Source organism: Tympanuchus pallidicinctus, unplaced genomic scaffold (assembly GCF_026119805.1).
Source record: "Tympanuchus pallidicinctus isolate F22 unplaced genomic scaffold, pur_lepc_1.0 scaffold1, whole genome shotgun sequence".
In the NCBI taxonomy this organism is placed as follows: Eukaryota; Metazoa; Chordata; class Aves; order Galliformes; family Phasianidae; genus Tympanuchus; species Tympanuchus pallidicinctus.
This window is the reverse complement of record NW_026294618.1, coordinates 74,728,212-74,750,329: the sequence shown is the minus strand read 5'-3', so window position 1 is coordinate 74,750,329 and position 22,118 is coordinate 74,728,212. Positions and strand designations below refer to the sequence as shown.

At 36.4% G+C, this 22,118-nt stretch overlaps 1 protein-coding gene across 3 annotated transcripts in view; it reads right to left on the bottom strand.

Moving 5' to 3' along the window:
* Nucleotides 1-22,118, bottom strand: part of SDCCAG8 (SHH signaling and ciliogenesis regulator SDCCAG8) — a 99,917-nt gene that overhangs the window by 26,454 nt on the left and 51,345 nt on the right. For 2 of the 3 annotated variants that reach the window (XM_052695693.1, XM_052695687.1), the window contains exons 14-16: nt 17,237-17,364; nt 15,086-15,194; nt 9,060-9,191 (exon numbers count right to left, since the gene is read on the bottom strand). In XM_052695693.1, the coding sequence (XP_052551653.1) occupies nt 9,060-9,191; nt 15,086-15,194; nt 17,237-17,364 (369 nt within the window). The remainder of the gene's footprint in view (nt 1-9,059; nt 9,192-15,085; nt 15,195-17,236; nt 17,365-22,118) is intronic. The other variant, XM_052695703.1, reaches the window with a different exon arrangement.

The following is a 22,118-nucleotide window of genomic DNA, read 5'->3' as shown; positions in this document are numbered from 1 at the left end:
ACTTATGCTATACTGCCTACAGCCTTACGGAAGGGGAGACAGATGGGATGAATTTAGCAGGGAAACAGCTGTGGCTTGAAGAAGAGACAAGCAAAAGTTTTGCTATCAGGCTTCATTATGTATCAAGGTACCAGTAAAATGTGTATCCGTAAGGCAGCCAAAAAAGTGTTTTTCATTTGACTAGTGATAATTACCTTTTCTCGACAGCTGACAATGTTCTAAGCAGCGTTAAATAGGTATAATAATTAAGCAATAAGATAAGACAAGCAGTGCCTTGCTGGGGATTACAGCTTGCCTTGGGTGTGTTGAGAGACACAAGGCTGAATGGTGAGTGACTTCAGCCACCCAAGAAATGCAATAATCCCCAGAAATGCACTGCCTGGAGTGTTGTCTTGCTATTAAAAATGGAAATTTAAAAAGTACAAAATGTTAAACACATTTCCTGTAGATTTTTGACATGGGTTAACATTACAGAAAGCCAATGAAGAAATTCCATTTCAGCCCAGCCTTTGAAAACCTTTTCCCAAGGAGACACATACGTCTGTTCAACGTGTTTCTCCACGTATTAAAAAAAATTGATTTGAGAAGCACATTTACATCATCTAACATGTGTGAAAAGGCACAGTGTATTACAATATCCTTCATGACGGTAAATGTTAAAGCCAGACTGTTTCTAAGATGTCTCCAAATATTTATTCTGTGCAATTGTCCAAGTATGGTGCAATTTTACAGGCAAGCTCTTCTCACTGGATGGGAGAAAGGGGAAGAGGAAGAAAGAAGAATAGGGGAAAACTAAGATTAAATCCCTCCTAGTGTTGGAAGTGCTATTGTAGTACTCAGAAGGATTACTCCACTTCACATAAGCAGAGGAAAGTTTATTATAATTGCAGCCACGCCACTAAGAGAACCTTTTTAATGTGGAGACTTGGAAGTGTCCAGCAACCTTGGCTTTAATCAAATCAGAAATCTGAATGCAAGTAATGCCAGTGCTGAAGTTACTACGAAAAAGCTATGTTCCAACAGCCTAGCAAAAATCAACTAACTTATTATATTAGGAACATAAACTATCATTAATTTTTGGTCTCCTTACAACACCAACCTTCAAAGCAGGTAGGTGCCGGGATTTTATTACGGCACTGGTAAAATTTTCATGATATGCTTGCAAAGTTTTTTTAAATGTTATTCATCTATCTTCATTTTCAGTTCCCCATTACATGGGAACAGAAGATTTTAGTCTTAGCCTGAAAATCTTAGTTATACATCATTTACAGAGATCAAAATCAGAAGAAATTCTGCTACTGCTGAAAGGAGTTTGCCAAATAGGTTGATAGATTTTGCTAGTACAATGAGTTCACTTTCGGCCCAATAGAAAGATTCCAAATACTTTTAAATATTCCAACTGGACATTTGCTGGATAGTTCATAATGTTAGTCTCACAGCGGTTACTTGCAAATACATATTTTTTAATGTTCTGACATATCACAAGAAATATGGTACAGAAGAATGAATTTTGAAAATGGAGATGCAACACAATATGGAAGAAAATAAGGTGACCATAATTAGTCAGAGATTCCAGCAATTTAATTTTTAGATGGTGTAAAGAATCAAGACTTGCTAAAGATGTGAATACCTCTAGGAGAAACATGGGAAGAAGTGTCCTTCAGAGTGTATACTATATTGGGAAGGCTATTATCCTGGGTAGAAACCTTTATTCTGTAGCTCTGGATATGTTTCAGCAGATGCTTTATATGATGTGTGATGCATTTTGGTGCTGTTTCTTGCCATTAAACAATAAAGTTTTTATGAACCCACTGGCAAGGGTGCAATTTGATCGATTGACTGGTCCATTACTACTGTCATTGACCAGAAAGGTTACTACCAGTCACTGAAGACAAAATATTCAACGGAAAGATGTGGTGGCTAAAGTAATAAAGGACTGCATACCAGAAGCATCACCAGAAGTAACCTCCAACTGAAAAAAAGGGAGAATATAGTTATTTTTTCACTTGAAGTCCACGCATAAAATTGCAATGCATGCCTTCTCCAGCAACAATGCAATGCTCTGCATGGGGCCAAGCATTTCTAGATCCTGCCACAGCAAGCAGAGTCTGCACTGGGCTGCTAAAGACATCACCTTTATCCACCTCCATTTCAGAGGGGAGAATCAAGAATTCTTTGTTAATGCTAAATTAACATTTAAATTTGAAACCCAGCAACTGTGCTGATAACAGAAAGTAACAAGAACAGCCTGGAACCTTATGTTGTGCTGTTTTATGTCACACATTTCAGGGCTTTTTACATTCCTGGTAGACAAGAGTACAAGCTTACTATTAGCGAGCTGAAGGCTTTGACTCTCAGAAGCTGAAGGCATGAATAAGAACTATCCTCATGTCTGCTTTGGAGAAGGCTGAGAACATCAAAGCAGTCAAGTTGAAGATATCCTCAGCAGTGGACAATTATCAGACTCCTAGCAGAAGAGATGCTAGTCAATGCTGATAGCTGTTCAACAGAGAAGCAAGCTATTTTTACCTCTAGATTTTCTTTGAGGCATAGGCATCCCCCATGCCTCAAAGATCCCCTGAAGCATCTCCTTCCCAAATACTGTGCTCCAGTTTCTGAAACAATGAAACTGTGGTGGCTACCTGTTACCAGTGTGTTACACATGCAAAGGGAACACAGATACACTGTAATTTTTCCCTCTACACAGATTACATGCCAAGTGATCAAAATCTAAGTAGCATTAACTAATCCTTAAAAAAAAGTAATTCAATAACGACTGGCCTGTTAATGTGACTTCAAATGTGTGAAAAGGCTACAACAAACAATGAAGGAAAAAGAATACATAAGGACATGAAGGTAAATGGAAAACAAGGAAACAGAAACATAAGATTAAACCATGAAGATTCTGTCACGTCAATCCTAAATTCTCTGACAGTTTAAGATAAATATATCTTACCTACATTAACTTAAAAAACCAAAACATTTTAAATATCATGCCACATCAACAATTGTTAACTAAGCATCTAATCCTTGTCAGTAACTACTTGACTAAAATAAAGAGCACATATGATGGAACAACTGATGGTGAGGAAGGATAAGAAAGATTCTCCTAGTTGAGTTTAAGCTGATTTTGGAATATCTATAATTATGATTTAGCACAAGAAGTGACAGTAGGCTTATAAATTTAAGACGTCATGAGCTTAGACAAGGTCTGGAATACTGCACAGAAACAAACATTACTCAGAAGAATGGGACAGCAAAAATGGAAGGAAATTTGATGGTACAAAACCTTACACTGCAGGCTTGGTGGATTTTTATTTCACAGCAAAAAAGTCTTTGCTAATAATTTGTATTTACTTGGGAGAAAGAGGTCCTGGATGCATTTTTTGGATAGAGATGGATTACCAACTGTCAGTATTAAGCAGCTATAAGAAAGGCAAATGTGACCATAGGATCTGTCACTCAAGGAATGTACAGTAAATATATTAATTCTACTACCCAAGACACACAAATGCCCTTGTACAATGCCCTGCCAATGGTTCTGATCACCCATATTAAAAGATCAACAGCCAGAAAACACAGGGAGAGGGAAAGCTTACTGCAAAAAGAACAAAAGAGAAAGGCTTCAGTTATTATTCAGAAGTAGACTGAATGGATACAACCATTGTCTATAAATACAATGCAAATAAAAAAAACAAATGGATTACCTACACAAATTTTGGATGTCAAATAGGTACAAGCTGACCACAAATAAACAGCGGTGCTGGAAATGACCTAATTGGAGCTGTGGGGCCTCACAATGGAGTTTAATGGAGTGCCAAAGAAATTATTATATGTGTATATGTATATATCAAACATACAACATACATCAAATACATATATTCAGCGATAGCTGGAGTAGAATAATACAGAATGCAGTGACCGAGAATAGATCTTACAGAACATTATTCCCTTCTGTCTGAAAATTGTGTGCGATATTTCCGTCTACTTGTCATTTATTTCTCCAGAAAGGAAACTTGTGCACTATTTTGTAGCATCTTCTGAAGACTATATTTTATTCTAGGTGTACATTTTCAGGTTTTCTAACAACTAAAATAAGTTTTCCTTTATGCGTGTGCTATCCAAGCGCTTGGAAAATAAGTCTTTAAAAACAATATTAAGGAGTTTATGTGATCTTACACAAGCTGTTACCTATTTAGAATGGGAATATTAATATGTAGAGTATACATATAAAACTATAAATAATATATACATGTATATGATACATATACACACCTACTTAAAATAAGGAGAAGGAAAAAGACAGTGAACAAGAGAAGAAGAGGGATGGAGATCATATGTACTGTGTTAAAACATCCAAAAATATTAAACAAAAGAAAAATACATTTTCAGATTTTGATGTCATTTGTTTTATATATATATATACACACACCCACGTGTGTGTGTGCACATGCATATACGCAACATTTGTTGATTATTTTTAATAGTAATTCTCCAGTACATTTTACAAACTAAAATGTGAGCATATTACATAGCAATAAAAAAATTAATTGACAATGATAATCCCAAATTCTGAATAGAGCTGAGAGTTTTTCACTATTCTCAGTATAAAAATTAATGCCTTTTAAATTAAAAAGCTCCAATTTAATGCACTTTTAATGCAGTAATTGCATTTCAAAACAGATGCTTAGGCTATAAAGACTAAGGTAACAATTGTTCCATTGGATTGGGAAAATAAAAAGCCTTTAAGCAAAGGTCAAAACTGAGTTCTTCTACTCATCAACATTTATAGAAAAACAAAACAAACAGAAAAAACAACACATTAACTATAATTCTACGACTTAGGAAGGAAATGTAAAATATATAATTCAAGTTAATACATTCAATTATCAAGAAAAATAATTATTCAAGTGTTTCACTGGAGATTTACCAAAGAAACTCCAAATTTCTATTCCACTATGTGACAGCAAGCCAGCAATTATGATTTCAGCTACTTGAAATGGCTGGTATATTCTCAATTTGTGTCTCAATTCTCATATATATGTGTTCTCTCATGCATATGAGATCTCTCACACTTTGCTTAGTAACAGCAACAAGAAAATTAATGGTGGAAAAAACGTTCAAATTACTGTCAATCTGAGCATCGTTTATCTCTTAACTCCTATAGTGGTCCACTTAAGAATCCATTTTAGCTACTCTTACAGATAAGCTTATCCGTAAGAATCATGCATTTCCCCATAGATGGAAAACAAATATAATTTGTCACACACTGTGGAATTCAGGCATTTCTGCACAGTCGCTGCACTCCACTACAATCTCTGAAGGGGAAGACACCCCAGGTAGTTGGCTGCAGACGCATCTCAGCAACATGGCACATAGTTACAATTTGACACATAGAGTCTTTATAAATCCAATGTCTATGAAGTCAAACAAATCTCCTTCTTATTTATAGTAACAGGCAAGAGCAGATCTCTGCCGTCTTGTTACACAGATGGTTGTAACATTTTTATAGTTAACTTACAACCACTGATGCCTGAGGAATAGACACACATCTGCCCCAAACTGCCAGTCCTGTAGGCTCTTCTTTTTAACTTCAGCTCCCAAAAATACAGTTGAAATACACACAACACTACTGCCTCTCCCAAAGTACCATGACTAAAAGCCCCAGTTAAATCTGTATAACATGGATTGCTAATGTCATGTCGATCAAACAGTGATCACACACATAAGAGGAAAAAATACCAGCTCTAATTACCAAGTAGGAATTCCAGAGAAAACTTACAGTCCCCAGATTCCACCTACAAATCTTAGTTTGAAAATTAGTTTGAAAACATCCAATCACAAGCTTCCAAATTATGTTTCATTAATAATGTTTCAAAAAAGCTTTACACTTCATACAACATATAGTCCACGTACTCTTTCTTGTTCTTTGATATAAAGTAAAGGCATAATTGGTTCATCTTTAAAAACAGAAATTGATTGCTTGCGATTTTCTTCTGCTCCTTGAAGATAACAATCCCACATTACATACACCATTTGGGCCTTCAAAATTCCATTCTCCCTTCTATCTGCTAATTTCTGCTATGAACACTTATCTACAGAATTTGAACAATTTAATCATAAAATTTGCTTTCAAGTAGAAAACTGATCCCAATACGTTCTTTGCCACACCAAAGAGAAGATTTTATTTCTCCAACACTCACACCTGTGAAGGCACCGACACGGATCACCTCACTTCCACAGGTACAGACTTATGTCATGCTACCTAATACTTTTGAGATATTTTACATAGCCAAAGAAATCACTATCTAACATCATTTAGTTGGATGTCTACTTCTTTTAATGTTGTGTTTCACTGAGAAAAAACACTGAAAGGGATGGATATTTGCATTACTGTGAAAAGACTGATTTGAAATAATCTTTAAAGACTGCAGTTTAAAGCAACCTTTTGTTTTGAAACCCACTTACAACATTTCATACAACATTCATGTACAGCATATAGACAGACAGAAAGATAGGAATGGCAAAAAAAAAAAAAAAAAAAAAAGTTATTCTGTTCATTTTCAGCAGTGTAGTTATTGCAACTATCAAACTGCTGCTCCAAAATATATTCTCCAATCGAACAATTAGATCTTGCTCTTGCCACAAGTTACACCAGGGCCCACTGCATTTTCACAGCAGTACACAAGTAGTGATGGACTTCTTAACTACAATGCTACCATTTCTTATTAATCAAATGCAATACTAAGTTCAAGATTAAGTCAAAATAATTTTGCTACAAGAAACTAAAGAGAGGCAGAATAAAAACAGAAAGAAAATCAGGGAGGAACCCACTGCACATTGTTGCACATTGTTGCATTGCAAGGAGACCAAGGGTACTGGGTACTGGTGGCTGCATAAAAAGGGAAAACATATCCATGCAATAAGCAGCCTTAATAATGCGTTGTGCTTATTTGTACCTGAGTGGTGGATGGAAATCTGAGGAAAAACACATTATTTCTTCTTCTCTGTTTTGCTAAATAACACTGATAGATCTCTATTTCCAAAATCAGAGAAGAAAAACTGCTGTTTTTTATTTGATGGAAGTCCTGCAACTTACAAAGACATAAGTGTGAAATTTTTTGTAGAAGTTATACTTGCTGTTTCTCTTCACTTAGAAAAGAATAGTTCATAGCCAATTTATAGCAGTTGGCAACTAAGAATCCATTACAGTTTTGACATGGAAACTAAAAGCAGATTACACTGAATTTTTAAAGCAGTTCATAATAACAGCTTTGTCATTAATTACCTGGATTTTAAATAAATGCAGTGTAAAATCATAATTAAAAATATGTTAGAAGAGTCCTCTCTTAAAATGCTGTTACTGGCCATGATTCGAATGCTCAATAATCTCCGCCACATTTAAATATTCTAAAATATTTAATGTGACAATACTATCACTATGCTGTTTTCTCTCCTTGCCATTATCAAAACAGCAGCAGAAGGTAGGGCACTGCCTGCAGCATGGCCACTCTGCTTTCAAACCACTTTTCTGTTCTGGATTAATGCTTGCAATCTTTTCTACTGTATAGTCACTGCTGCTGCAGCAGAGAATGAGAAACATTTTCCACTACGTCTGTTTGGTTCTTACCAAAAGGAAAGGCTCTCCTAAAAACTTAACACAGAAATTCACCTAGATACTAATGCTAATGCATAGGGGATACTAATGCATAGGGGAACAGCTAGGGAAAAAGAAAAAAAAAAGATTGAACTTTTTTCCCCGCTAAAAGTAGAATTGACTCCTCAGTGTGTGTTGCCCAAATGTGAAGAATCCACCAGAAGAAAACAAAGGGGAGGTAAGATCAATGGAAAAATTATGCAGTCACGTAGATGGGAGACACAATCACATAGATATTTTGAGTTTCTTTGTTCTCTGAGCTATAAAAAATTACAGCAATTCTGGGTTACAAAAGAACAAGATGAGGCTCAGACAGAAAAATCTGAAAAGGAAAGGAAGGGGACCTGGGAGACTGAAAAGAGAACAAAGAAAGCTTGCAAGAAACAGTATAATATAGATAGACAGAGCCCATAGTTGGAATGGAGTGAACGAACAGGACTGGCAGATTCAGTGCAAGCTATGTTCTTGTCAGGTACTCAAAAACAGACCACTAACTTTTGTTCTGTCAGTACCAGCTAGCCCAAATGAGCTTAAACTGCACCTTGACTTTCAGTACTGACAAGAAAGAAATAGCTAGGTAGGCTGGACTTGCAGAAATGCCATTTCACTACTTCTCCCACCTCCCCAGCCACGTCTCAGCTCACTTCAATGACCCTTAAACTAAATACAGACTGGAAAACAGAGTGAAAAGGCACAGGATTCTTTTGGTACCAAGAAGAAAAATCTCCAGAGTGATCTTTAAGACCGTCTAACACAAATCACAGCACAAGGTAGTCTGGAGACTGTCCAGAATAGTCAACGTATATCGGAGGAAATATTTCACTCTAGCTGCTACCAGTTACTCCCAAGAAGTCAGTATCCTTAGAGAAGGCTAGAGGTATCTGGAAGCAATGAATAGCTCTCTGGATACTAAGACCTTCAACAAGATTTTCTTGTTTATATAAGTTTAAATATTACCAAGAAACATAATTTGGCAATATGAAAAAAACCCAAAACATTACATGGCATTACAGAATCCACATCTGTAATCTACCTTCACACTACCGAATAACCTCCTCTTCTCCTTCTCAGCCCTCCCTTCCCTCCTCATTTTTTTTATGGTAAGACAATTCATCCAAGTTAGAACAGAGAACAGCCGAAGCAGCCCACACACATATGTACTAGGCTTAAATTCTTTGGAAGACTGTGTTGTTCAAGCTTTCCTTTTATTTATCCAAAATGGCACAAGCAAAAGATGTTATAAAAAAAACTTGACAGAATGCTTGAAGGGGTGGGGGGAAGGGTGGTCATTTTCATAAAGCAAGACCATTACTTTCAAACAATTTAGTGTCATTTTTATGTTTACAGCCTAACAGGTACAGTATAACATACCACCTGCTAACAGATTAACAGGACCTCCTACCTTGACTTCATCCTCTCATGCATTCTCCCATGCTGGATACACTGTTGGTCCAATTCATCATTCCGTTTCTGCACCTTCTCCAATCTGCCATGAAGATACTCTTTTTCCTGACTAAGCTGGTTGACTTTAGATCTACAGAAGTAAAGCACAGTGATGATGGATGTTGTCAGATTTCATCCTGCAGTGTGCCATCAATATGTGGCTTCAGCATTTATAAAATTCCACACATTATATATAATGCATAAAAAGGCTATTAGTAGAACTTACAGAAACAAGAAACCACTTCAAATATTCTTAAAATGGAAGAACATGAAGCTGCAGTGTGTCTGGTAAATACGTCAATTACTCAGTCATAGGTTGGCTATGCTAATTTCAGCTTTATTTAAACAAGCATGTCATTTGACATTAGGTGCTGCTATTAAACATCATCAATACATGTAAATCCATACTTGTTAAGCATTTGAAAACTCCTTCCAAGTTCTTTGTTGGTAAAGGCCAACATCTAATTCAAAAAAATGGGTACTAGAAACTTTTTCAGCCCTAATTGTACTTCACAGGTTGAACTCCGAATACTACTACTGTTTTAGAAACTTTATTGCCCTGATATGCCCAAAACACTGCGTGACACACGCACAAAAAGAGGAAAATTAATAAAAGCTAAAGAAACAACAAAAATAATACCCACACTCTAATCTACATAACGCTTGGCAGAGCCTTTAAGAAATTTAGTCACTTTCTAGCAATTCTTATTCTTCACGGGTGAGCAGAAACACCAGATCCATGAATGACCTGGGACTGTTACTTGCTACATCTCTAACCATCAGCCCATGAAGAAACAGGCATGAGCTGTTTCTTAATATCAGGAAAAGATCTCAGATAAAATTGTGATAAAATATACATTATGCACTTGTACAGTTTAACTCCTTGGAAAAGGTTAATGAGAACATGTCAGAATCTGCTATACCATCAGAACGTAAGAATCAAAAGCAGGCAAATTTGTTTGATGGCATCTGCCACTCCAGATCTTGAGGTTAAAAAGCTTCAGAGATATCTTTAAATCATAAACTTAAATATGCTGCAGATACAGAAGGAAGAGACTTTACCTTCCTGGCTGTTACAGAATGCAACAACTGACATTCTGAAAAACACAACAAAGTGCAAGGGGAATAAATACTCCTTCAAAAACATGTTGTTACACTGACAAGACAGATCTGGAAATGACAACATAATCTTTTCATATTTAAATGGAGAACAATACAGGATATCATCTGTGAATCTGAAAGAACTTAGCAAGGGCAACTTCGGAACACGACTGTATATAATTTAAATATGGAGTTATGGCTCTATTACGGAACGTCAATGAAGAATACATCAGAGTCACGCTGATGTTCACATCAAACTTAGATGAATGAGTTTCTGGACAGCTTCCTAACAGTGGGCAGGATAGTATAAGGAGGTAATCGAGGCCTAATTCTATTTAAAAAAAAAAAAAACTTGTAACTGTGAAATGTCAGCAATAAAAAATAAAAAATACATTTCTTATTACACAGGATGAATGCAGTCTTTCGCCTGTACTGATGATGCAAGAAAGGCAATCAGAAGATAAAAGTAAAGGTCCATTGCAAAGCAGCACACCAGAGATCTGAGGTAACAGAGACCAGCCCAGTTAAACTCATCTACCAGGATGGGTTTCCTTTTTTCACCAGGAAAATGCAACTACAAGTATTCCCACAAGGCAAATACTGTTTTTTATCATTTCCATGGGGCTTCCCCAACCATGGGATGCTGCTTCTTTTTCTGCATTTATATGTAGCTGTCTGATTCACAGAAAGAGCAGAAGCAACTTCGAAGAGGTAAAAATCTCAAAGTTTTGAAGGGACTTTGCTCATCTCCAGTGCATTTGAAGGAGCTTGAAGGAATCAAAACACTACTGAAAATTACCACTGAAGAAACTAAATAAAATACTGAATTCCCAGAGAACATAAGTAACACTATCTCTAATCTCTTAACACACAGCTCTAAATGCCAGATGCTTTGAACCATGTTACTTAGGTACTCTTCTCCTAATACATCTCTTTTGGAATTACAGTTGAAAAACTCAGCAAAAAATCCGCATCTATTCCAGCTAAAATACTATTTACACGATCACCATTCTAAATTAAGTATCTAAGATTCTGAACATTTAGATTCAAGTATTTCATGATACTGAAATTTTAGAGGACAGCACACAGGAATGGTAGAATGCCTACTGAAGTCAGTATTAAGAAGTTCAGGTACTGGTGTTAAAAAGAGAATACTGGTTTCCAACAACATGCATACTGAGAGTTTCCATCATTGTCTGACAAAGATTTCTCCTGTAGCTTTAAACACACCACTCATCCAAAATTATATTCCCAAGTTTATTACACAACAGTTCATTCTACATGATTTTCAAACAATTTCAACGTTGTTGGGTAATGAAAAGATGCCTGTAACAAGCCTAAACAACCGTGATAGCAAATTTACACTATGAGTAGTCATTCCAGGAGCAGTACAGGGTCTGCACAAATGATCCTAAATAGCTCTGCTCACTCAGCACTGTAACAGGAATGGGCTTTATTCAAAGCAATTGCTGAAGGGGGTAATAACAGAAAAAACCTCTATACCTCTGGATCCAGCCATCTACTGTGTAAGACTCAACTTCTAAGTTAAGTAGCAAGTTAAATTTGTACCCCTACTACTCCCGCTGGGACAATCTTGAAAAAAATACCACAAAAATAGCAGGCTCACCCAAAACATTCAGACAACAGAGGCAAAGAACCAGCAAACATTAAATAGTCATAACTTAAAGTCGGACATAGGATATTTTTAGGATGAGCTGATTTTTGAATGTTAAAGGGGCAAAGCTGCCTTTGTCCTCTGAATCATCTTTCACATAGCAGCACTTGGACTCACAGCACAGAGGCTGGCTTTTTTAAGCATTGTCTTTTCCTACCCTTAAAACCAGTTATTTACCTGTACAGCAATTAGATACATTAAATATATGCTGTAAAATATTTTCTGCTATCTCAACGAGTACCACTGCATGTAATTTTAATGACTCATCCCTCAGACAGACTCTGTTTCACATCTTCACACGGCTACCCTAAGCAAACACTCTGCTCCTGGTATTGAAGTGCAATTGACTGCAGTCAACCAAACCCGCAGAAAAATAGTTCAGCCGGGTGTGTGTTCTTTACTTCAATTAAACTCACACAGTTGGATGCCTACTGTTGCCAAAACAGTAATATAATTTATACATTATAGTCCAAACAGTAAAACTACACTAAAAGTCATTTAACAATATTTATAACACCATAAAATACAGTGTTAAAATATATGAACTGCAATATGTACCAAAATTATAAAATTTGTTTCTCATCATCAGTGATTAAAACCAGGATCATTGCTCTAGCTTCAATACTCACAACCCTGGTGACAGATTAGAATTCAAATCTTAATGATCAATTTACAATTAACAAGATAGAAGTGAAACAAATTAAACCAACCATTATATATAACGAGACCCAATGGGCTCCCATTGTTCCCCTTAATTACAAAACGCAAATCACAAATACACAGTGGGCAGTGTTAACCATTAATCCACAACCTAGAAACTCAGATAGTGACAATCAGAGAAAAAAATAAAAAAAAAAATAGAAGAAATCAACAAAGGACTATGGCTTATGGTTACGCCTCTGCATACAAAAACCTTTCCAGGCACTACCTTCTTTTTGCACAGCTTGAGGGGTTTATAATTTGACTGAAGTTGTCTCCCTGATTTTTTTTTAATCCTGTGGAGGGGGTTAGCTCATAAAAAATTTCCATCTATCAGAAAGCCTGTATTTAATACGAACAACATACATGCCACTCAGAAGTATCCCGGAGTATCTCAAAGATCCCAAAGATGTACTCATCAAAAATAAATTTGAAATGCCTTTCATTTGGAGTGGACCCTTTTCTTTTTACCAAGAAAAATATAAAGTTACTCTTACATCTCATTTTAAAAATAGCTTGACCTGCTTTTACTAATGTACATAAGACCTAAGTTATAAAATCTTCGAAAAAAAATTCTCTGAATTTTTTTTTGAGCACAAAGGTACAGCATTCTATCCCAGAACTGCGGTTTTGCACTACAGCACATGAGAATGAGTGTGAAGAGTGCCTTTTGGAGAGATGCTACTGAAAGCTAAGGAATGTTCATGCATTTTAAATCCAGTTTAAGTCATTTTCCGCATCTGATCTTCTGACCATATCAGTTTTGAAGTGTTCACTAAGTTACCATTTTCCACCATCTCCAGTTTCACCTTTCAGTTTTCCTTTTCACGTGCTTAGTTTTTCCCGTTCGTATTTGTCCAGCCCTTTAACTGCCTGCAACAGCTCCCACTCCAATGCAGGCAATCTCAAACTATTTTGGGGCCATTTCTCAAAACTGTTTTAATACATTCTTCCACACCGCTCCTTGTGCTAAGTATACAACTTTATGGAGATCCAAGAGAGCTCCTTCTCCCCTTTCAGGTTCTTGACACAGTCAGCTAATGCTGCTAGGTGGAGATACACTTGGCAATCTCTGGTATTTATTTTCAGAGAATAATGTGTTTTCACAGTATGTTTTCTGTCTTTCCTTTATCCTTTTACAGTTACTAGTCTGTGATTCTGAGCTCTAGCAACAAAGTCTGTGTGCATTTTTATTGCTGGAATAACGATATGGTTTGAATCTATTTAGATTTTATATTACTTTAGCAAAGGAGCTCTGCTTTTTCAGAAGAAAAATTCTGTTTGCTTCTCTCTCACACACCCATCACAACACTTGCAGGGGAAGATGGCTTATATTTCCTCAAGTTTCTAATTTCTCCCCTGAATACTTATGGTGGGATTCATCTCCCAACTTCAGCTACTTAACAGCTAGTCAACACCTCTTACTCCATGGAAAGTAGGATGGCCAGTGGAGGCAGTACCTGTGGAAAGCATTATCTACTTATATAATTCCCCTTTGATCATCCCTGGAGACAGGATATTGGGATAAATGAGTTCTCTCCCTAAGTGAGTGTTGACCCTGTTGTTAGTTCAACAAGATAATTAAATCCACCCAGCAGAAGAAATCTATCTTGAAAACAAGTTTTATCTTTGCTGAACGTTTCTCTTACTTCACATAAGCCACAAAAGAATACTCCTACCTTTAATTGCCAAATTCATTTTGCATGAGATTTACAGAAGTTGCAGAATACTACCTCACCATTTCAGCTTTTTTTTTCCCACTACCCTTAATATGACCTTGCAGAAAGTTTCAACAAAAAGTCTATTTGATGCTGCATATTTTTCAGTATGAAAGTAATGACAAGGAAGGAATATGAGGGCTGGAACTGCAATATTCCTGTCCTATAGAACTTAGTTTTTAAATAGATACCTTCCTACTTTTGCATTTATTTAAACCAGTTATTGCTTCTAATTTTAATTGTACTTCAGAATTTTTAATGGTTTCGTATGTAGCACTACTACTGATTCTAAATGAGAGCACCACATAATAAGCATCAGCAGAATCACAGCTTCAATGACAACAAATTTTTCAGAGATAATTATTCGGCGTGTACTGTTATGAATGGAGCTTTAAGTAAATAACTAAAGCAACATGCTATGGTTTTGAGAGCTTTAAATATTTACTATTTTTAACATAGTTTCTGATAAACTGGAATTGTAGTTCCACTAAGAACTTTCTACTTTTCATATTAAGAATAAGAACATCAGAAATAATATAGTAAGCAATTTTTAAACTGGATTTATCTAAAACCAAAAAGATTAAATTAATAGCCACAAACATAATCTGAAAAGTAGAAAATGAGTACTGTTTTGGAAAAAAATCCATCCGTGTTACTTAAATGGCATGTGTTATATTGAGAGGATGTGCAATATCTGGGACAAGATGAACAATAACAAATATTGAAAAACAGATACAAAATAAGGAAGCATGTCAAAATAATAAAGGGGGCAGGATAAGAAAATACACTAACCTGTATTTTTCTGACATTTGTTCCAATTTGCTCGCCAACAAACAACATTCTTTCTTTAATTTTCCTATGAATGTTTTCTGGGAAGTCAGCAATGAGTCCAATTCATTTACTAGAAACAATAAAATTAGAAAACTAGAAAATCATTTTAAAATTACATAAACGTATAGAGAATTTAGAAACTATTTAATACATTCTTTATTTCTCTTGTTTAGATCTCACTGGTTTTGGTATGTTTCTTCATACTCCAGCTACATGCACATGGAATTATAACATCACCATTCACCAAGTACAGGCTGTATGTCAGAATAAGCTAACCTAAAGTGTTAAGGTGATGTGACCACTGAATCAGGTCTTGTGTGACAGGAATCCCTGTAAAGACTATATATTGCAGCCAGTGGTTTTAATTTTTAGCTGTAAGGTTATTGATATTTCTGGGAGGAATAAAATTAGCAGCCTTAGCAGCCTTTTGCTTGTTCAGCTGGTGCAGAGGATATGCTAGTAATCCAAGCACGCAGACTGTAATGTGCATTATTTTTTCCTTTTAGAGGGTGGTTATTTTATTTACAGTGTTCTGTGTTTACTGTAATTTATGTTCAGTCTCTCATGATCAGATACAAGACTTATTATCCAGTTTTTATAAATTCATTTCAGCTACCAGTAGCTTGGGCTACACCAAAACTCATGACCTAGAAATAAAAGACCTTTATTCTTCTGAGAAGAAGATAGTCCAAAATAGTTTTTCTTGATTCCTGCTTTTAAAATCATTCACAGAATCACAGACAACTATTACCCAAATTTCCTTTATGCATGAAAGATCATAACACACAAGGGTTTCTTTATTTTCAGCACCTCCTTGTATACATACTCAACCTCAAAGTTGTTTCATTTTTATGTACTGGGATAATAAATGCACCAGGAGGGTAACTTATACATCTCTTGTGCAAAGTTACTCTTGGTCATATGTAGATGCGGTGTCTAGAGCAAGAATTCTGTGATTCTGAGTGCTTCTTCTCTCCTACTGTGTAGACAGTAGTTATAACATAGCTGTTTGCAATCCCTCAACACAAGATAAGGTCCTCTAGTACTGCAATAATGCTGCAAAAAAAGGCAAAAAACAAATCAATGGGAGATGTAAATGTGCCTGCTACTTCAGGTATTAACTGGCACTGCTAAGAAGTAATACAGGCTACCTCATTTTTCCAAAGGCATTAAAGGACCGGTGGAAAAGAATGCTATTTCATTAAACACATGAATACATCACGCTCCATAAAAGCTGAAGCTTCTCCTCCTTTCTATGCTCAGAGGCTACCTCCTTAAAAATTATTTTTTGTTTTAATATGCCCCTTTGTTAAATTTACTGGCATGACAAAATAACAAAAGGCTTTTTTTGTTTCGTAAAATCCATTTTTACTCACAGATTAAGGTTAGGAGTTATTGATCTGCTAAGTCAATATGATGAAGTCTCTTATTATGACAAACTGAAGTATGCAAGGGATTAAATATCTTTCTTCTAGATTGGGGGTGTTGGGAGGGGGCTCATACTAATGCTAAAAATGTTTGAGGCTGCAAAGATTAAATAAAGGAACATATCAATTTGGAGCCAGTGAATTACATCCAGCTGCGACAGTGAATTAAGAACCGATTAATGGCTAAAGCTTTTCTCCAGTTTGGATGCCGAAGCAAACTCATTAAGCTTTTAGAGTAGCTATAATGTGTGTACTGTGGGAACTGTTCAATGCTATTCAGGAGACTTTAACTGTAAGCTCAGAGCATTTCCCGCAGAGCTTCTGATGCTATTTTCTTTATATAACATGTGTGCCTGAAAATCCAGCCAAAAACAAGCCCTTTGTTTTTCTACTTTGTTGTGGTCTCTCTCAGCTTTACGTTTCTTGAACACAGGTAAATAAACTCATAATCCAGATGGTGCAACAGATGTGAGAGCAGCACTCTGAAATCAACAGACAGTGGGCAATACTTTCCATTTTCTCTTTTAAACGCTAACTAATATGTAATTCGGAATCTCCGGTGTAGTTAGCATCTGCTCCCTTCGGCCAGCCAAAGGTTACAGGTGTTCCTGATGTCATTTCACAGTAAGGCGTGGGCCTGGCTTGTGAGTGAGTGCCCAGGCTCTAATCTTTCCCTACCACCTACCAGTTTTCTCATGCTGGGCCTCCATTTGCTGCATCTTCTGTGTCAGCTCCTGCTCTCTTTGCTGGGCCTGAAGGGCTCGGGCCTTTGCTTCATTGCTAATGCTGCGCTGAATGCTCTCTTTCTCCAATCTATTAAAAAAAAAAGGAAAAAAAAATTAAATTTGGTAAAATAAGGTAAAAAGGCAAAGCAGAACGTTCAATTAAGAAAAACAAAACTCAGAATCTGACCAGGCTTTTCACTTTTCATTTCTATCCCACTGCAGGTTAAGCAAGCTGACCTTTCTCTTACAATGTCAAGCTTTCTCTAGTGACTAGTAGAAAATGGGTAAAAATTATGACCTATTTCCTGAGTGAAAATTAGCTATTCAGACTATAATTTTATTTTTTAAAATTTAAACATAACTTCTTTTTTGTAAGGAACTTCCTCAACATGCATTTTGCACTGAACAGATGACTTGTATTTTCTTTTAAATGCTATCTGTTTAATTTAGTAAGGAAACTCAGGGACCTGACCCTGAGATGGACTGGTTCCCAGTGAGCCAGCGGGAGACAAGTCAATGGGAGCAATTGCCACAGTGCTCATAATTCAGCTACTCCAAAAGCCTAATGAGTTTTCTTAAGCAACCAAACAAGTTTTAACTATTAATTTATGTAAATAGGAGATGAATGCATCCATTACAACACAGAAGCCTGTTAGCGCCACGCGGGCCCAGCCCTTGCAGCCCTGCTCACTAGGGGGCTGTACAGGAAGGTCTAAAGCCCAGTACTATTATCGAAGTACACAGGCAAGAGAGCAATTTACTTGACCAGATATGCAAGATGGGGCAATCTACTCCTGAGGCAAAACAAATGCTAGACTACCACACTCCATTGAAGCATTTTATTTAATACAAGCCAAGCAAAAACAGCATGGAAAATAAGAAACAAAAAAGATATATGCATATAAATTAGAAAAGATCCTCAACCACAGATTTATATCTAGACTTTCCCAGAGGTCGTAAATATTTTTCTTGTGCATATTTGGACGTAGATTCAAAATTCCACACATACGAGGACTGATTTCTAGATTTCAAAGGACATATACACACACACACACTTGTATTGAAACTACATTTTATAGCTTAGGATAGATTCCAGTGAAGTCTTAGAAACGTGCTGTTTTATTCTAGTGATAATTTCCATTCCAGGGGACTACAAAATAGAACACGGGCACAGATCATGTAAGGATAAAGCCACATCTCATGTGGTTGCTGCACTTAACCTTTGGATCAGTGCCTAATAACCCATCCAAGATATTGCAATATCTCAGCATGACATACACAATGTTAAACCTTCTCTCTTAAATTTACCCCAAAGCAATACAAATGGTGGGTTACATTACACTAATTCCTGGTCCTGATGTTGCAAGCAGTACCTGGGGCAAAACTCCCTTTGAAATCACTGGCAGCTTTTTCTGAGGTGGGACTGAGCGATTTGACAGAGATAATACACTTCAATAGCAGGAATATTATAGCTTTAAGGAAACAAAGCACATTGTTCAAGGATATTTCAAACATTGTTTTATACTTTATCACATCACTCTCAGAATTACTTTGTAAATGTACTGATGCTGTACTAAGGAGTAATACTTACATCAGTTCTTAAGTATAAGCTCCAAATCTGGAAAACTTTAATATGAAAAAACATTTCATATTTGCTGGAAAAAAAATAATCTAAAAAACCCCTTCCTTCCAGTTCCAAATGTCTTTTGCCTTCAGACAGCTGTCATGAGGCCTGGACTGTTTAAAAAAATAAAACAAAATGCACCAGCACCTCACATTTCCACCAGACATTTTCAGCAGCAGGAAGTGGCATCAACACAGTATTTTGTTTTACAGTGCCTTTGTGTGAGATTGCTGTTGGGTACTAAGTTGTCATCTGAAACACAGCTAGCTGACTGGTTCCATGCTTTGAGAGCTCAAGCTACCAAGGTAGACCTGTACAGGTCCATTTCTCATTGATGGGGTCCCTCCTGTCCAACAAGAACTCATGCTATTGGAGAGTTCAAATTAAATGGAGAACATCCTCGCTAAGGGGATTCACCCAAAAAAGCAACGCATCTAGGCTACCTACTGTAAATGCAAACAAACAGGACCTTGGAAACAGTGGATTCATGATGAGTTCCTTATATCTGAGTGTACAGGAGTGGGTGAAAATTGGTGACTTTATGTAATGCATAAAAAACAGACTAAAAGAGTAAGAAGACACAGGTAAATCTTTAAGCCAAATGGTAGCTGACTAGTCTCAGTATTTTGGGGACTGTGACCTATCCAGTGCTACAAGAGCAAGACCTGAGGTGCTTAGAGCTGCTGAGGAATGAAAAACTGCTTGGAGACAAAGTTGTCTGAACCGAGTGGTGAATCACTCACACAGAGATCTGACACCCTCCCTTGCCCCCTGATTTCAGTCTCTCTGTCCTCTCACAGAAAATGTCCCCAGTATATTTTATACCTACACTAAAACAAAACAAAACAAAACAAAACAAAAAAAAAAAAAAAAAAAAAAAGTGTGCTTAAAACATGTATAAAAAGACCCAAGAAATTTTAGAACTATTGGTAGCATTCCTGCCACAACCAGCAGAACAGGAAGGCAACAATCTTAAAAGGTTTAACAATGGCTACTTAGTTGCAATTACTCTGAAACGTGAAAGAAAGTGAGCTTGGTTTAAGAAAAAAAAAACAACCTTTCAACTGTAGCTAGACAAGAGAAAGTTACACTCCTCGAGCACTGTAAGTTCTCTATAGCAATAGCTTCAACATTTCTCATGTTGACTAAAGGAAAACAGACAGTGAAATGCAAGGGAAGCACGGTCCAATATTGACGATGCAAGTAAGATTAGAATCTGAAATGATGGCTTAAGATTAATTGTACCAGAATTTTTTAAAGCATCAAAAATAGTTACTAATGAAAACGATACAGAATGGATGAAAACTAAGTGAAAATTCACTTTGACATCAAAGCTAATGTGTAAAGCACATTGGCTCAACTTGAGTCACCAAATTTAGTAATCAAGCAAAGAAACAAACCCCTTCCCCATTATTAGTAAATGAAAACTAGTTCACAGGTCCAGTTCTCAACAGAAGACTTTTATCCAAGTAAAGGGAAAGAAAAAAGAATTTAAATATTAGTGACATAGAGACATTTGACAATAAATTAATAAATAAACAGATTTTTGCCTACAAAAGAACAAAACTTAGATTGATACAACTTTGAATGTCACAGTGCAGTTTAGTAGTAAATAAGTCCGTACAACTTCTGTTTTGCCAAGAGTAAAAATACAAAAAGAGGAAACACAAGATGAATCACAGCACAGAATTAGGCCTTTGACTCTGGAAGTTGCCAGTAAGCCTCCTCACAAAGCAACTATGATGTTGAAACAACCACGTACCCTCTACTGACTGTTTGATTTTTCCATGAGATCACTATACGGCATTTTGTAAAAAGCTAATGGATGCATTAGTAAGGACTACAAACTTAATTGAACAAATTAAAATACTCTAACAACTATGTAAGTTCTGCAGCACATCAGAGGCTATAATAATCTCATTTCTGACATCTTCATTTCTTGTTAATTAAATATTTAATTACAAAATCTTGTAGGCTTTTAGACATACTTATTTTAAACTGGAGTTCATAAATCATTAAAGAGCAGCTGGCAGTATTGCACTGTTGTTCCAAATGTTTGCGATACCTGAACAACCAGGAATGCTGCTCTCAGTAACAGCCCACTCCCAGACTCTGCACGAACACTCACACGTAGGCAGCAAAAGGCCCTGTGGAGCCTAGCACTTCTTCCACATGCCCAGTCAAACATGGGCCCATTCCCAGGTAACAGGCAGCCAAGAAGGCCAATGCTGTGAACTACTGCATAGCAAATGCTGTCGTAAGATGGGCAGCACATAACTGAGGTCTCCCTTAGCTTGCCAAGAGTTTTTGAGAATACATACAAGCTTGTGCTACCCATTTACCAAATGGAAGAATAGTTTTGAGAAGGTACTTAAGCACTGAATTCCTAGTATCTTTACAAAAATTTGGCCCACAGGCACTAAAATCAATTCAAATACTTCTGATAACAGGACTTGAAAAATCTATGTGTATTAGGAACTTCAAGGATTTCAGCCAATACCTCAGGATACAAAGGTCCAGAAGTTTTTTATACAGTCTATTTTGCAAGGTTTCCATGACACAGGTCTAACAGACTGCCCTAACAAGCATAACAAGCAGCTTTCTGAACCATCTTCTTACAGGCTGCTCATGTTATTTCAGCTACAGGTATCAAGAGAAGGATGGAAAATCAGAGCACAAGCTTGCTCTTCTTTCAAGCTACATAGCAACATACACAGTAAAAGAAAATGAAAATAAAATCTGGAAGAAGAGGTTACAGTGTCTACGTGTATTTCCTATTATGTGAAATATTAGAAAAATACAGTTCCTACTATTATAACAGAAAGCACTCAAATACTAATAAAGGTCATAGAAGAATGTGTATAAAATAAAATAATAGTTTGCTTCACAACACTTTACAAATTTCTTCTCTCTGCTCCACATGTATCTTTATGTCATACACAGAAGGATAAGGATTTGTCTTTTGCTTTTTTTTTTTTTTTTTTGAGAAACCTTAGCAGTTGCTTCTAAAACACTAAGAGAAATTGAAAAGTACCAAGAAGTCTTTCTTCCTAGGTATAGTCTTAAATCATTTTTTCTAGTAACGCAAAACAACTTTGAAAACTGCTTTTAGACCTGCCACCCAGTTGAACATCACTGCAGTATCCTATTAGGTTATTTACAATGGAGAGCATAACTCTATAAACTCGTTATCTGAAGTTTTAGTGTTCCAAATACTT